Source organism: Ptychodera flava, chromosome 5 (assembly GCF_041260155.1).
Source record: "Ptychodera flava strain L36383 chromosome 5, AS_Pfla_20210202, whole genome shotgun sequence".
NCBI lineage: Eukaryota > Metazoa > Hemichordata > Enteropneusta > Ptychoderidae > Ptychodera > Ptychodera flava.
This window is the reverse complement of record NC_091932.1, coordinates 11163314-11179962: the sequence shown is the minus strand read 5'-3', so window position 1 is coordinate 11179962 and position 16649 is coordinate 11163314. Positions and strand designations below refer to the sequence as shown.

Below are 16649 nucleotides of genomic sequence, written 5' to 3'. Positions count from 1 at the left end.
ATGTCATAACTATAGGAATTATAGCGGCCCTGCACTCGTAATAACCAACTTGATGTAACATTACGTGTACACCTACCCATCAACAACCAATTACATCCCATACTGAAATGATTGTGTAGATACTATGTGCATGTTGGAGCAACATAGCACAGACAACAATCCGATAATGTCCGGTATTATTCAACGAATCGCTTATAATATTACGTGATAACTTTCTGTATGCATTTCATAAACATATATATTATCTGTAATTATCCAAAACATTTTGAAAGTTTAATTTCACAGGATCGAAAAATATCACACCACCTTCCCTTGAAGCAGCACTGATACGCCTAACACCGGTCTTCTGGTGCCGTAAACACTGTTGGCATATGTTGATGGCCTGGAATTTTTGTTCTTATCACTTTGTAGCTCTCACCGAAAGGTTTAATTATGTTAAAATAATTGATTTAATTTGATTTGAAAAAGACAGACGTTGACTTTATGAAAACCTGGTAGTATTTTGATGATGATTATGTTATAAATGTGAAGCTTATTGTAACAATTATTCAACTTTATATACAACTTCCATATTGTACGATTTTTACATGATTCTAACCCAGTCATTCTTTTATCTTGTTCACATGCAATCATGGAAGGCGAATGTAAGTTATTTAATTGTGACTTCTTTGTATACACGAACATCAAAAGCTTCAACATAGCAGTTCCTTTATTACTGATAATCAAATTCAATATGGTATGTATGTATGTATGTATGTATGTGTGTGTGTGTGTGTGTGTGTGTGTGTGTGTGTGTGTGTGGTGTGTGTGTGTGTGTGTGTGTGTACGTGTGTAACACAGCGTACGTGTGTGCCTGTTAGGATGTGTGTGTTTATTCATGCATGCACGTATATATGTATGTGTGCGAGTGCGTGTTTGTGGTCCTAGTCGTTGAAATGTATCTATTCTCTCCAATGCTATATGAAGGTTGTGAGATCGATGAAGGCTACCGCAGACCACATAATGACCTGAATAAAGGACAAAAGAACATCAAAAACAGTCCTGAGGAGTGTTGCGAAGATTGTAGAAACACTGACGGCTGTGTTGCTTGGGTTCTAACACCAAAGAATCAATGTTGGTTGAAACACACCATCGGTGAAAAACAGGCAGACTCTGGCTTCTATACTGGCACAATGACACGTAAGATAATTTTTTATGAGCTTGAATTGCATAATCGTTTGTTAGTCAGACGAAGGTCACCAACACAAAATTTAAGTGGATCTGTGAGACGCTTTATCGTAGACGCGGCGATGTAATATCCAACATGACAAGCAATTTTCTTGAATAATTTGTGGCGGCTTTCCCAGTTTGATTTCACGTGGCAATTTGGTAGTTTTGCTGAATAACACTGAACGTGTCAATCTTGACGCATGTAGCATGCTAACAAGGTTCACCTACCTATCCTGGGCAGCTGGTACCGCAACGAAGCAGTGGACAAGATAACCTTAAAGATGTCAACATTTTCTATTTTCACGGTTGACTTAGCAAATTATTCACACTGACTGACAATAATTATTTGGCGATTTCTGATGTCCCATTCCAACAATGATCAGAAGACATGTTATTTTCTTCTGTCGCCAAAAGGATCAATAAGATCGGAAAATACTTGTGGCATTGTTATATGTCCCCGGCGTATGTTGGAGGCACAATAACACGTAAGATATACGAAATGTGCCCAATCATATTTATTAACAATATTCGCCTTCAAGTTAACGAGAAATTTTCTCTTGATGCCAAAAAAAAGAAGAAATATACAGTTTGCATGAAGAAAAAGAAATGACTTTTAATGTATAAAAATATCCCATTACCCTATACAGCATTCAACTGGTTGTGACTCTATTGTGTTGTTATCCCTCCCAATCGCCTGCAATTTGTATAATTTCGACTTTTTGGTCTTATTTCTGCTATGTTTCTCAAAATACGTGTATATCAACGATGACAATTTCTGAAGAGTTACCTCAATTTTTGCGGTGTAAGCATGAATACAAAATAGTATCAGCTGTATCTCTATACTGTTCCACAACCGTCCAAATTAGAATGCTAGCTGATCTCCAGAAATAATGTTTTACTTATGTTACATGAAGGTTGTGAGATCGAAGACGGCTACCGCAGGCCAGGTAATGACCTGATCAATGGAAACAATAACATCAAAAACAGTGCTGAGGAGTGTTGCGAAGATTGTAGAAACACTGACCGCTGTGTTGCTTGGACTCTAACACCAAGGAATCGATGCTGGTTGAAACACACCATCGGAGAAAAGCGAGCAGAATCTGGCTACCAAACTGGCACAATAACAAGTAAGATATATGACCTCATATGATCAGTTTTGAGTCACACACAGGTCACTAAACAACAACCGAGGTCATCACAACGCTAGTATAGGTACTTGCAAGACAGCTCTTATCAGTAAAGCATATCTCAAAATTCGAATTCAATACGAATTGCACATTTGCTTTTCTCTGGGATCGTGGGGGAAACGATTGACTGTTGGCCTTCCTCAATTCAAAAAAAAAAAACATGTATTTTTTTCTTGCTCTACCGGGAGGTGGTAGTAGCTCCAACAAGTACCGATAGCTTTACATGAAAATGTTTCCCAAAATGCTTGAAATAATTACGCATCTAGTCAATCACACGTATGACCATCGAAGATATGACAGTAAACTGGTCCAATAATCATTTCCATTCAAGGTAATATATTACCAGGTCCATGGGACAATAGTGATTTACAAATTTAAGTAGGACCATCCTGAACCACTGATAGTTAGTTGTGGTACCAGGTGTCCGGAATGGATAATCGTACGCTGCTAGCATGCTACACCCGTCAGGATTGGTCCCTAAATTGTCTAAATATTGTATGAAAAGATACAGGATATGAATAACTGTAATAAGTCAAAGCCGGTTATGGCAGTATGTTCTACCACTACACTTTTGAAGAGAAACAAGACGATCTAGATTTTCGGCATATTATCTCATTGGAAGTGACTGTTTCCATCAATGCAGAATTGCAGCTTATTTATTAATGCAGTGATTTGCTGCTTAAAACAGTTATTTCATAAGTATCATGCATATCTAAAACATAAATCTCTTGGAAATGTAAAATATTGTAACTTCTATCATATGGTGCAACCAAATTGCTTAATTTAATCTACGATTAGCTTCTTCCTAAAAAGTGTCACACAGAAGGAAGGGAATGTTGTAAGGATTTTATCAAACAAGTCTTAAAGTTTATAACATGGAAATTTCCTGGTCACTTAAGAAGGATGCAGTTATCATTATCTATGACGGGGAATCGCTCAAATGTTACTTTTCAAAATAAATATTCTCTGTTACACCTTTCTTTTGCAACAAGGATTTTAATCCCAAATAAAGTTTTAAACAAAATGTGAGAATAATAATTAGATTTGTTGCAATTTCTACTATACCTGATTAACAGAACTATGAAAAAAACAATAAGTGAATAATTAAGATATATACTTTACCATTAATAAAGTAACATTACTCGTATCTCTAAACCAAACAATCAGATAATCCGGCCATATTGAATAGTATGCAATTAGTTATCATATTTATTTATCAACTTATATAGGTGCAGTGACTCAGGCGCCACCACCACCATCAGAACCCCCGGCAGTAGGTATGTTATCGCTTGTCCGTCTCATTTCTCTCTACATTAATGAAAAACCAGATATGCACTGAAAATGGTCACGTATTTCAGTATATATTGCAATTGTCTCTGAATTAAAACTTTTGCCACATGTTCGCAAATTTATTGGAAGTGTTATCATCAACATTACGAACATCCGAATATACGATCAACTAAAGCTTCTACGTCGGTATGTATGTATGTATGTATGTATGTATGTATGTATGTATGTATGTATGTATGTATGTATGTATGTATGTATGTGCGTATGTGTATGTGTGTGTGTGTGTGTGTGTGTGTGTGTTTGTGTGTGTGTGTGTGTTTGCGTGTGTGTGTGTGTGTGTGTTTGTGTACGCGTACGTGTGTGCCTGTTCGGATGTGTGTGTTTATTCATGCATGCACGTGTATATGTATGTGTGCGAGTGCGTGTTTGTGGTCCTAGTCATTGAAATGTATCTATTCTCTCCAATGCTATATGAAGGTTGTGAGATCGATGAAGGCTACCGCAGACCACATAATGACCTTAATAAGGGACAAAAGAACATCAAAAACAGTCCTGAGGAGTGTTGCGAAGATTGTAGAAACACTGACGGCTGTGTCGCCTGGGTTCTAACACCAAAGAATCAATGCTGGTTGAAACACACCATCGGTGACAAAATGGCAGACTCTGGCTTCTATACTGGCACAATGACACGTAAGATAATTTTTTATGAGCTTGAATTGCATAATCGTTTGTTAGTCAGACGAAGGTCACCAACACAAAAATTAAGTGGATCTGTGAGACGCTTTATCGTAGACGCGGTGATGGAATATCCATCATGACAAGTAATTTTCTTGAATAATTTGTGGCGGCTTTCCCAGTTTGATTTCACGTGGCAATTTGGTAGTTTTGCTGAATAACACTGAACGTGTCAATCTTGACGCATGTAGCATGCTAACAAGGTTCGCCTACCTATCCTGGGCAGCTGGTACCGCAACGAAGCAGTGGACAAGATAACCTTAAAGATGTCGACATTTTCTATTTTCACGGTTGACTTAGCAAATTATTCACACTGACTGACAATAATTATTTAGCGATTTCTGATGTCCCATTCCAACAATGATCAGAAGATATGTAATTTTCTTCTGTCGCCAAAAGGATCAATAAGATCGGAAAAAAACTGGTGGCATTGTTATATGTCCCCGGCGTATGTTGGAGGCACAATAACACGTAAGATATACGAAATATGCCAAATCTTATTTATTAACAATATTCGCCTTCAAATTATCGAGAAATTTTGTCTTGATGCAAAAAAAGAACTATTCAGTTTGCGTGAAGAAAAAGAAATAACTTTTGACGTATTAAAATTAAAAAAATCCCATTACCCTATACAGCATTCAACTGGTTGTGACTCTATTGTGTTGTTATCCCTCCCAATCGCCTGCAATTTGTATAATTTCGACTTTTTGGTCTTATTTCTGCTATGTTTCTCAAAATACGTGTATATCAACGATGACAATTTCTGAAGTGTTACCTCAATTTTTGCGGCGTAAGCATGAATACAAAATAGTCCTGGCAGTGGCAGCACCTGGTATCAGCTGTATCTTTATACTGTTCCACAAACCGTCCAAATTAGAATGCTAGCTGATCTCTAGAAATAATGTTTTACTTATGTTACATGAAGGTTGTGAGATCGAAGACGGCTACCGCAGACCAGGTAATGACCTGATCAATGGAAACAATAACATCAAAAACAGTGCTGAGGAGTGTTGTGAAGATTGTAGAAACACTGACCGCTGTGTTGCTTGGACTCTTACACCAAAGAATCGATGCTGGTTGAAACACACCATTGGAGAAAAGCGAGCACAATCTGGCTACAAAACAGGCACAATTACACGTAAGAAATAACAGGGGGTGTATTTTAAAAAATGGCACTGTGCGAAAAATAGTGACCCTTCGAAAGTGTTTGCAAGAAAAAATGACGCTCTTCCATTTTAATGCACAAAAAACAGTGACTCTCCCCTGCGTGTCAAACTCAATCCGAATATATGATTTCTCATTCGACCTTTGAACTTAAAGAGTATACTTTTTAACATTTTCAAATAATCATTTTTATGAAAGGTTTCAAGTAATTTAATGAGAAAAGATCACATGTCACAATAAACAATCCTATCAAGTACTTGCAGATAGTATAATTAGCTATGAATATCCAAAGGGACAGTGGCTGTAATGTTTACCTTCATTTATTGTTTGGTTTGTAATTGTACAGAGAGACATATTATTGTTTCTCAAGAAACTTATTACAGCCCATAAGCCACTATTGAACAACCATTTACCTATAAATGGACAGTGAATCAACATTTTTGGTGAAATTTCAAAATCAAATTGCATATTTACATATGCACTTATAGTTACCCTATAGTAATCAAGTACATTTATGAGAATCATCCAATGTCTATCAATGCACACATATTGGTAGTTGGAAAAAATATTTATAGTTCTCTCATAGACCCCCATTTATAGTGAAATTTTTATCGGTGAAATTCCAAAATAAAATTTCTTATTCACATGTGCACTTGTAAGCACCCTATTCTAATCAAGTAAATTTATGTCAATTATCCAATGTCTATAAATGCACAGTTATTAGTAGTTTCATTTTGGAAAAAAACTTTTAATCAAAATGTTCGGCTCATCACCTCACTGGCATTCACGTCTAAACAGAGATTTAACAATTCTACAGAAAACTACTCAATTTATAATGCCAAAACTCAGAAGCTCCTCCTGACAAGTTCAGCCGCTAGCTTAATTGGCTATCCATAGTCATATGACAAAAGTATTGCCACATTTTCGTCAGAGGTACAAAATATTGAAATCTCACTGTATAAGTTACACATTAACATTACATTCTGGGATCTCCTTGTTTTCTTTTGCCTTAAGATTTGCGTAATTAAAAGATTGCGATAACAACATTAAACAGCTTGCAATTATCTAAACTGATCATGACGTCGGCTTCTAAGAAATCATGACACAATGGCCTTTAAGTAAAGGATTAAATATTACCAGGTGTTAGTCTTGAGAAGCTTTCGGTTTTAAGATAATCATGCGTTATCAAAGTATTTCTTTTGCACCTGGTGCAATCAAATATTGGTTTATATTTGTATAAACATTCACTGGCATCACGCAAATACCCAACTTCATGACATCTTCATTCTTCCTCTAGAAAAAAGCGATGCTTTTTGTTTTTAATATCACAATCTGTGATGGTAAAAGTCAGTCAGTGTTCATGTATTATTGCAATCTGTGATAGTAAAAGTCAGTGTTCATCTATTATACAGTAATTTGGTCCAGAGTTAATGTAAAAATACTGTGACACCTCCCCACTTCCATTATCAAAGTGGTGCTTTGTTTGTTTGTTTGCTTTTCCTTATTCTCCTTGTCGATGATGACAGTCATGTCTGTCTCTTAAAGTGAACTTGTACACACTTGACAGTTATTACACTAGACCATTGTACGATACATGAGTGAATCACAAATAGATCAACAAGGAGATTGAAGTGCGTTAGAAAAATCTAATATAAAAAAGACAGACTAATATCTACTTAAAGAGCAACTCCCTGTAGCTAAACGTCATTTATATTCTTGACAATGCATCTGCATTCTTATTGCAAACTCCTTGCCTGTGCTGAGCACTGAAGGAGTAAGGCAGAAGTTGTAGTGACCATCGTAACAAACGGCTGTTATTATTTTTCATGTTCTCCAGCCATTTCAATGGCTTGTGATCTGTTTGTATCACAACGGGTTTTCCATAAAGGTAGACATGTAGTTTCTTGACTGCCCAAACAATAGCAAGACATTCCTTCTGTATGATTGGATAAGACTCTTCTCTTGGTAAGAGTTTTCAACCGAGGTACGTAATTGGGTGTTCTTAACCTTCATTGTCGACATGGCTTAGAACAGCACGAATTCATCTTTCTGAAGTATCAGTTTGAACAATAAACTGTGTTTGAAAAGTAGGACTGCCTAATTCTGGTTCGGACATCAAGTCTTCCTTCAAGGCATTGAATGCACTTTCGCATTATGTATTCCTAACAACATAATTTGGGTTTCCTTTGTTTGTGAAGTCTGTTCGGACACTTGAAACAGGTGAGAAATTAGGAATATATTTCCTATGATAGCTGACTTGACCGAGGAAGGCATACCTATGAAGCACTTGTCTGGTCTTAAGGTAAGCATCCCTAAAACGGTCAAAAACTGCCCTCAGATCAGACAATCCTATTTTTCCATCCAGCACTGTGCACGCTCATATCATCAAAATAGGCTTTGGCAAAGGTTTCATAAATATTTAAAATTCAATCCATAAGTCGCATATGTCACAGGAGCATTTTGCTTTCCAAACGGCATTACCAAATATTCAAATAACGGATTCCTTTCATGTTCCCTTTGTGCTGCCTTTCTTCAATCTCCCTCTGAGCCCATTTTTCTGCTATCTCATTTTTTTCTCTATTCTATTTTTTTTGCAATTGCAATTGAAATAATTGGTCGGCTGTTAGTTTTTCACTAGTTTGTTCTTACAAGGTCTTATCCTTAAGCAGCTTTCGGTTTTAAGATAATTATAAAGTATTTCTTTTACACTTGGTACAATCAAATATTGGTTAATATTTCCATAAACATTCACTGGCATCACTTTAAATACCAACGTCATGACAGAAGGAAAGCATAGTGTAAGGAATTTATCAAATAAGGCTTAAAATTTACAACATGGTATTCTTCTGGTCACTTCAGAAGGATGCAGTGATCATTAACCATGACGGGGAATCGTTAAATGATTACCTTTCAAAATTTGTACTCTGTTACGTCTTTCATGCGCCTTTAAGTTTTTTATCATAAATCATGCTTTTGAACACAATCTTAGTCTAATAATGAGATGCGTTGCACTTTCTACCATACCTGATTATCAGTTCTGTGAAATGAACACATAAGTGGATGATTAAAAGATAGGTAACCCTGAACATAAAGTTACACTACTCTTATCTCTAAACCATAAAAATCAGAAATTCCAGCCATATTCAATAGTATGTATTCAATAATCTTATTTATTTTACCAACTTATGTACCTGCAGCGACTCAGCCGCCACCACCAACAGAAGCACCACCGCCACCACCAAAAACGGAGCCACCACCAACTGAAGCGCCCCCACCGCCACCGAAAACAGAACCACCACCAACTGAAGCGCCGCCACAACCACCACCAAAAACGGAATCTCCAGCAGTAGGTATGTTATCTTCGCTCGTCTCATTTTTCTCTACATTTAATACGGAAAAATAAGGCCGGTCATGAGATTTGTACTGAACTCCGTTTCGATATTAAATCTCAAAAAAATCATGCGTGCAATTTTAATCAATTTTATATATGGTAATGCTTGACACAATAAATACATGGAAAAGCATTTCTGACTGTGAATGTCAAGCTCATTTTGCAACAGACGGTCATAAAATTGTATAATTAGTTAAACCTTTTATTGTACACATTTTACTTGTAATTTACTTTCTTTTCTTCTAACTTGCTGACATATATTTACGGAAGGCGAGAGTAAGTCATTTTTTGTAATTTCTGAAGTCTTCGAAACTATGAGCATCAAAAGCTTCAAAATGCATGTTCACATCACTTTTATCAATTTTATTAAATGGTTCATCTATGAGGTCTATTAAATAAAATCCCTTGAATTCGATAAAAATATTACCAAATGTTTTTTGCATGTTTAAAAAAATAAACATGTGAATTAAAGTTCACATTTTTTATTGCCGAACTCTTCTGTGTGTTAGGAGAACCAGTTATATTCCAAACTGTGAACTAATGTACAATTTAATATGAAATTACGTTGAAGTTTGTTGTCTAAAGGATATCAATTAAGATGCCTTGTCATTTCAGACACATTGTCAAGTTGAGTTTCAGCTATCGTTAAACTATTGTTTCTAATAATACTTTCCTTTTTCTATGATACAGCCACTATGATTCCGACTTTACCACGTGAGTATAATCACTTTATATGAATTGACGAACGATTGTTCTCTCCTAACAGGTAACACTAATTCGAGCTGTCCCTTACAGTTTATCTAGATGTGGACATTTTCAAATCATGTCACCACTTGTCGATATGAATATTCCTATTTTCTAAATATCTTTCCAAGCGCTTTGTTCTTTATCAGGTGGAATATTGGTGCCAAATTTCACTTTTATGCGATCAAGATTCAAATGATTAATTGACAAAGTAGACTGAAATCCATCACTGGAGGGCGCTTTCTACGCTCCTCCAACACCCTAAGAATGATGAATTTTTCAGCCAATGTGAAGACATAATCATATATGCTGTCCCTCACTGTACATGACTAATTAAAATGTTAGGGTTCAAATAAAATGTTAGGGTTCAAAAGTATTTCAGAAAATTATTTCACGAAGAACCAAGGGTTTTATCAGCTTTATTTCTGATAAATAGATCAAACTATTCTCTATAATTTATGTATGTATGTATGTATGTATGTATGTATGTATGTATGTATGTATGTATTTATTTATTTATTTATTTATTTATTTATTTATTTATTTATTTATTCATTTCTCTCAAATGGGTAGTCTATCTTACAACATTTTTACGATTTACATCACACAGCCGAAAGGAAGGACCTTAAACAAATTGAAAACTTATACAGGTAATTGAATGTAATCACAAGAAACAGCGAGAGACCCATTGAGACACTTCAACAATCGAACAGAAAAAAATAATCATAAAAACGTCAATCCAGTGAAGAACCATCATGAACATGTTGTGGGGAAAATTGCGCAACTGGGTTTTTAAAGTGTTGCAAATTCTTAATGCTTCTTATAGGCAGTAGAATATCTTTCCAAATTGTAGTTGCACGATAGATGACCTTTGTCCAGTATTTATAAAAAATTATAATTTTTTAATAAATCATTAAACATTTATAATAAATTAGTATGAATAACAGTTACTTGATCCACGATTATTCAAAATTTTTATATAGGATACATAAAGGAACTGGTTTAAGGAATCAGACGCTTCACTTTTTAGAAGTGAGAAAGTTTCTAACAGCAATCAAACAGTCAGACGAGTGCGATGGTCAACTGGTAACATTTTACGACGCGAGAAAGGAGTTTTTGTTGATATTATGACATTAACCTCAAGTACGACTTTACAAGCCTGTTGTTGAAATTCGTATATCAAGCGAAGGTTCGCCTTTGTTGTATTGCCCTACACACTGCAGAGACAATCAATTACAGACAGAAAATGTCGTTAAGGGACACAGTTTCCTTAAAATTCAGAATCTGATATACAATTTTATGCATCTATTATCGAGATGAGAATCCCAACTTCAGGTACTGTCAATATCAATGCCAAGAATGGTGTGATAGAAAACATTTATAATGTCATATTTCTAATGCTTCCATGAACATATAAATTTGAATCAATCACATGATTAACTTTTGGACGTGACGCTATAACCATACTTATGGTTTTGGACGTATTAGCTGACATAGCTTTGCTAGAAAACCGAGGAAGAAACCGGTGTAATATCGTTAAGGAATTTTAATTCATTTTCCTCGATATTGGTGGCTGATCCGCTTAAGGTTTGATCATCAGCAAATATGTGTAAAGTTACCAACTTTAAGACGTAGGGAAGTCAAAGACCAGATATGAACTGAAAATGCTCACGTGTTTCATACAGTTATGTGTAAATTTGAACCTTTGCCGCATGTTTGCAACTTCATTGAAAGTATTATGATCAACATAATGAACAATAATCACCGCCGATTAATTCTCAAAGGTCATGAAGTATACAAATATGTAATCAGCTGAAATAAAAATATTAAAGTTCTTTGACTGCTGTCATTGTATCACCATTTTATATAGCAAGTGTAATTACCATTGGCCAAGTCCTTCAAGCCATATATGCCGAGCTGTGAAAGCTCATTAGATATGCAAATTGTAAATTAGCTGACATGAAAATGTGAAATGACTTTCGATATTGTTTTAACCAGGTATAATCATCAATGTTGTCATGTTTTGCCAACTTTGATCAAGTAATTCCCAGTATATATCCCTAATAAGCAAAGTTCATTAAATATGTAAATTAGGAATTGACTTAAGTAAAAATGCTTAATGATTGTCAATAATGTTGTATCATGGTATCTGCAATATATGTAGCAAGTTTTGTCAACTTTGGTCAAGTCAATTCAGATATATATCTCTAATTAGAAAGTTCATTAAACATGCAAATTAGGAATTGGCTGAAGAGAAAATGCTTAATGACTTTCAATAATATTGTATTACAGTGTCTGAAATGTACATAGCAAGTAACATCAATTTGGATCAAGTCAATTCAGATGAATATCCCTAAGTAAGAAAATTCATTTAATATGCAAATAAGGAATTGGCTGAAGTAAAATGTCTTTTGTGACTTTCAATAATGTTATATCACAGTATCTTTGATGTATATAGCAAGTTTCAATGACTAAAATCAAGTTAAATTGTATTGCTAAGTTATCCCTATATACCAAAAATCAGACCTCTAGCTCTATTGGCTGGCTCAGAATTAGATATGCGCATAATTAATGAGGTACAGGATGTGATGTCATAAGGTCTCCCATCATACCAAATATGAAGGGTGTAGCACTTGTGGTTACTAAGTTATGGCCATATATGTATATTTGAGGTCAAAGGTCATCGGGATCACATGACATTTTGTCAAAAAAATTGTATTGCTAAGTTATACCTATATACCAAAAATCAGACCTCTAGCTGTATTGGCTGGCTCAGAATTAGATATGCGCATAATTAATGAGGTACAGGATGTGATGTCATAAGGTCTCCCATCATACCAAATATGAAGGGTGTAGCACTTGTGGTTACTTAGTTATGGCCATATATGTATATTTGAGGTCAAAGGTCATCGAGATCACATGACATTTTGTCAAAAAATTTGTATTGCGAAGTTATCCCTATATACCAAAAATCAGACCTCCAGCTCTATTGGCTAGCTCATAATTAGAAATGCACATAATAAATGAGTTGCAGGAAGATGCCAAGGTCAAAGGTCAAGTGGAATCCCCAAAATTGTGGAGAGCAATTTGGTCCCCTACTGGCCATTGTCCATAGACGCTGGCTGTCTTGGACTTTAACATAGGCCAGAATAAGCCATTGCCATAGCTTAGCTGCATAGGTATAGGGGAGGTCAAAGGTCATAGAAAAATCAGAAAAATAATACTTTAAAAATCTTCTTCTCAAATTTGCAATACCTGTGACTTTGATATTTGGCATGAAGGAGCAAGGCTATATTAGGTCTAACCAGGATTAGGTTGGTAGCGGGTCGAGTTGACTGGGGTCGAGTTGGTTAGGGGTCGAGATGTCCAGAAACCATGGTCATCATGCTTCCCATAGACTACCATGTATCACAAAAATTAAAACTGTGATAACTTCATTAATATGCAAGCCACGCCCACCAAAACCTTTTCAGTTCTAGCCATTTGAATTCTGAAGATGTCTACCAAATTTGACTGAAATACGTTCAGCCGTTTTTGAGATAATGGGGATACAGACACACGGACACACACACAGACACACAGACACACAGACATGGCTAAACCATATGCTCACGTGTGTGAACACGTGAGCAAATAAAAATAAAACAAAATAAAACAAAACATAACAAAATTGAACCCTTTGGAAAATTAGAGACAAGTGTCAGAGTTTTAGAATTTTCTCTTAGATACTGAACGAATCGATTACAGCCGTTCGCATTAATTGATTGCCACCTCACTACTTCTGAACCACTGCCATAAGATAACACCTAAACTACAAATCTCGCGCATCAGCCAGAACGGCCGACCAATCGAAAAGAGGCTTTTCACCGTGAAACCGTGAAGCCACTGATCGGCTGCTACTATCTCTACTACCTTAACATGGTCTCAACATAGACTGTCTTTGGCCTCAATATAGAGAGTCTTTGGCCTCAATGAACTGGCGAACTGTCTTAGTGCATCAATTAGTGTACGTAAATGTTAAGCAATTAAACATGCAGTTCTGTATCCGTGCAGTTTTTTACGGCACTGTGGCTTCCATTCATCAGTGGCCACTGTATATAAAATAAACAGTGCAGGACTTGATTTTCTTTAGCATTTGTTCGGATGTAGTGAGGCGACTATCAACTAATGAGAACGGCAAAGAACGGGTAGAGGTAGAAATATCCCCATCTCTACGTCTGATTATATTCTAATCGTTTAATAGTCAACGCCAACAGGCACAAGTGCGGGAACTACAGATTCAGGACTTGAGCACGGGTTAACAAGAAGAGAATTATTGTTGGCAAAAAACTAAGCTTCTGAAATATTTTCGGCCTGGTTACATTAACTGTTCCAAAACATCCTATTTCCTGTTCTTTCAACCGGGCAAATCGAACCTTGAACAGGTATGTTTGGCGTGAATGCATATAATTCATTTCTTTCAAGTAATTTTATTTACTACCATTTGCAGAAATAGAGCGCGAAGCCATTGCAGTGAACTGCAATAAAACTGCTTACACTAATTAGTTTCAGCTAAAGCCGTGGCCACTTTGGTGTTGAACAAGGCTACTTGATAACGACCAAAAGTCTGCTTGTACAAAGGCAAAACTAGCTCTGTCTGAGGCTCGAGTTGTAAATGAGAGTTTACGATTGGCACCCTGTGTTCAAGATTAAGATACAATGTAACATTACCATGCACTGGTCCATGTACAAATCTTTTTTATTTCAACTTCCCCAGACAAACTGTTTGCATGGGACATACAATGTTGTCGACTTTGCCAGCTGGCTACAGCTGAAACTAATTAGTGTGAGCAGTTTTATTGCAGTTCACTGCAGTGGCTTCGCGCTCTATTACTGAAAAGGGTAGTAATTGATCTTCCCAGCTTGCGAGTTTCCTTCTGGTCTCCACAATGTGGCGCAGGGCAGGCCAACTGCTCAGAGCTCCGATAAATCCAAAAAAGATTCTGGATCGGAAAATGCAGTTGATGGAGACTTCAATACTGATGCAAACTCTGGTTCATGCTCTTGGACAAACAAAGAATACCAACCTTGGTGGACAGTGGACCTGGGAGAAACTTACGACATCTATGAAGTTGTTATCACCAACAGACAGGATTGCTGTCGTAAGTAAACATGACGAGCATGCTTAAACACAGAAATAATTATTGGCTGAAAGTGTCATAGTTCTGAACAATATTTCTTTTTGTCATTTATAATACGTAACTAGAAATTGACCAGAAGGTGCTTCAAGTCGAAAACATTGCATGTTTTTCTTAGGGAACTTTCGATCACAAATGGGTTTTCTTCCATTATGTTATTCTCTAAATATTCGGTTTCCTACCCAGACCGGTAATGCGAGTAGGAAGATTACGTCAAGCAGGAACTTACTATGATGACTTGCTTTCACAAGTGAGTTTCAGATGCCGGTAAAAACACTAGATAGAAGTTGTTTTAAACTTGTGCTGCAGCTGGCGGAGGAACTCATGCAAGTTTTATAAGAACTTTACTATATGTTCAACAACCTCAACTAGCCGTTGTTATGAGAACGTAAATAAAGTGAAGTCATCAATAATAATAGTTCATCCAGTTTTTCTCTCTTCATTTCCTTCAACATTCCTTCATTCTTCATCCTCCTTCTTAATTGATGCTGTTAAGTTTATGGACTGATAGAATTCATAACAGTGAAATAAATAGCATTACCATAGATGCATATATATTAAACTTACTAACAAAATTAATTTTTTCTACTCTTTAAGCTTTCCGTCTGAAGAATGCCGAGATCCGTGTTGGTGACAGTGAAACCTTCGAGGATAATCCACCTTGTGGAATGATGATACTTGGGAGAATGGTGAAGGAAAATCCAGTCCATGTCAGATGTGGTTGTGAGACTCCAATGCGAGGGCGATACGTCAGTATACAGCTGATTGATAGAACACAGATGCTGACCTTGTGTGAGGTAGAAGTAATGGTTACCTAGATACAAGGCTGGCATCAAGCGGGACCATTTTAAACAGAAGAAGAGCTATACTTTATGCATGCTAACGATGATGATGTCGGGTGAAGGGCTTCTTTATTTAACCTGAATTGGATAGTTTTAGAATGAATGACATTGAACGTGTCCATTTTGTTCTTGGTAACTTCTTGAGAATAAAGAACTTATAGCAATCTGCAGCAAAAGATCGTCAAATAAGATTACTTCTTTCTTGTCCCTTGCATCAGAAGGCATACGAAGTATTGATAACCTACCCAAGGTGTTCGTTTCACATGTATTACCCTCGTTGTTATGTATAGAAAATCGCTGAAATTGGAATTGCAGCCTTTGACTGTTCATAATAACTAATGCTTTCATGTCAAAAGCTGAATCATAGAACATAACATTGAGTCTGCTGAACAGCAGTTTATCGATTGATATGGTTTGCAAGAAAGATAATTGATAAGGTGAGTGTACAAAATGAAGCAGTAAACTAGGTTACATGACGTCGACAAACATTTGCCCTTCTTCAGGCAGTCCTACATACATGTTACCGTATAGTTCCATCTTTAAGCTAAAATTCATGATTTTTCAATCTGAAATTTTGTTTCGCGTTCACTCCAAGTTCTAAAATAGAAAGGCCAATGAATATAAATCCAAAGATTAATTTCCGATAACTAGATGACGTTTGTTACAGTGACCACGTTTGTTTGCTTCATACATAAATACATACACACACACATACATACATACATACATACGTACGTACATACGTACATACATACATACGAACATACATACATACATACATACATACATACATAAATACACATACATGCATACATGCATACATACATACATACATACATACATACATACATACATACATACATACTACAGAGGTTCACATGTGAATGTAGATCAAAATTAGCTATTGCTC

The 16649-nt window shown here is 36.1% G+C and overlaps 2 protein-coding genes across 2 annotated transcripts in view; both read left to right on the top strand.

The window, feature by feature from the left end:
* Window positions 1-631: 631 nt before the first annotated feature.
* Window positions 632-16649, top strand: part of LOC139132701 (uncharacterized) — a 220793-nt gene continuing 204775 nt past the window's right edge. Inside the window, exons 1-5 of the mRNA XM_070698968.1 lie at window positions 632-644; window positions 967-1179; window positions 2124-2336; window positions 3626-3673; window positions 4164-4376. Coding sequence (XP_070555069.1) covers window positions 632-644; window positions 967-1179; window positions 2124-2336; window positions 3626-3673; window positions 4164-4376 — 700 coding nt within the window. The remainder of the gene's footprint in view (window positions 645-966; window positions 1180-2123; window positions 2337-3625; window positions 3674-4163; window positions 4377-16649) is intronic.
* On the top strand, window positions 5334-15915 carry LOC139132618 (uncharacterized). The gene is made up of 5 exons (XM_070698894.1): window positions 5334-5559; window positions 8783-8935; window positions 9667-9690; window positions 14622-14861; window positions 15495-15915. Exons 1-5 carry the CDS (start codon window positions 5334-5336, stop codon window positions 15713-15715), a joined length of 864 nt encoding a protein of 287 aa, XP_070554995.1. The 3' UTR covers window positions 15716-15915.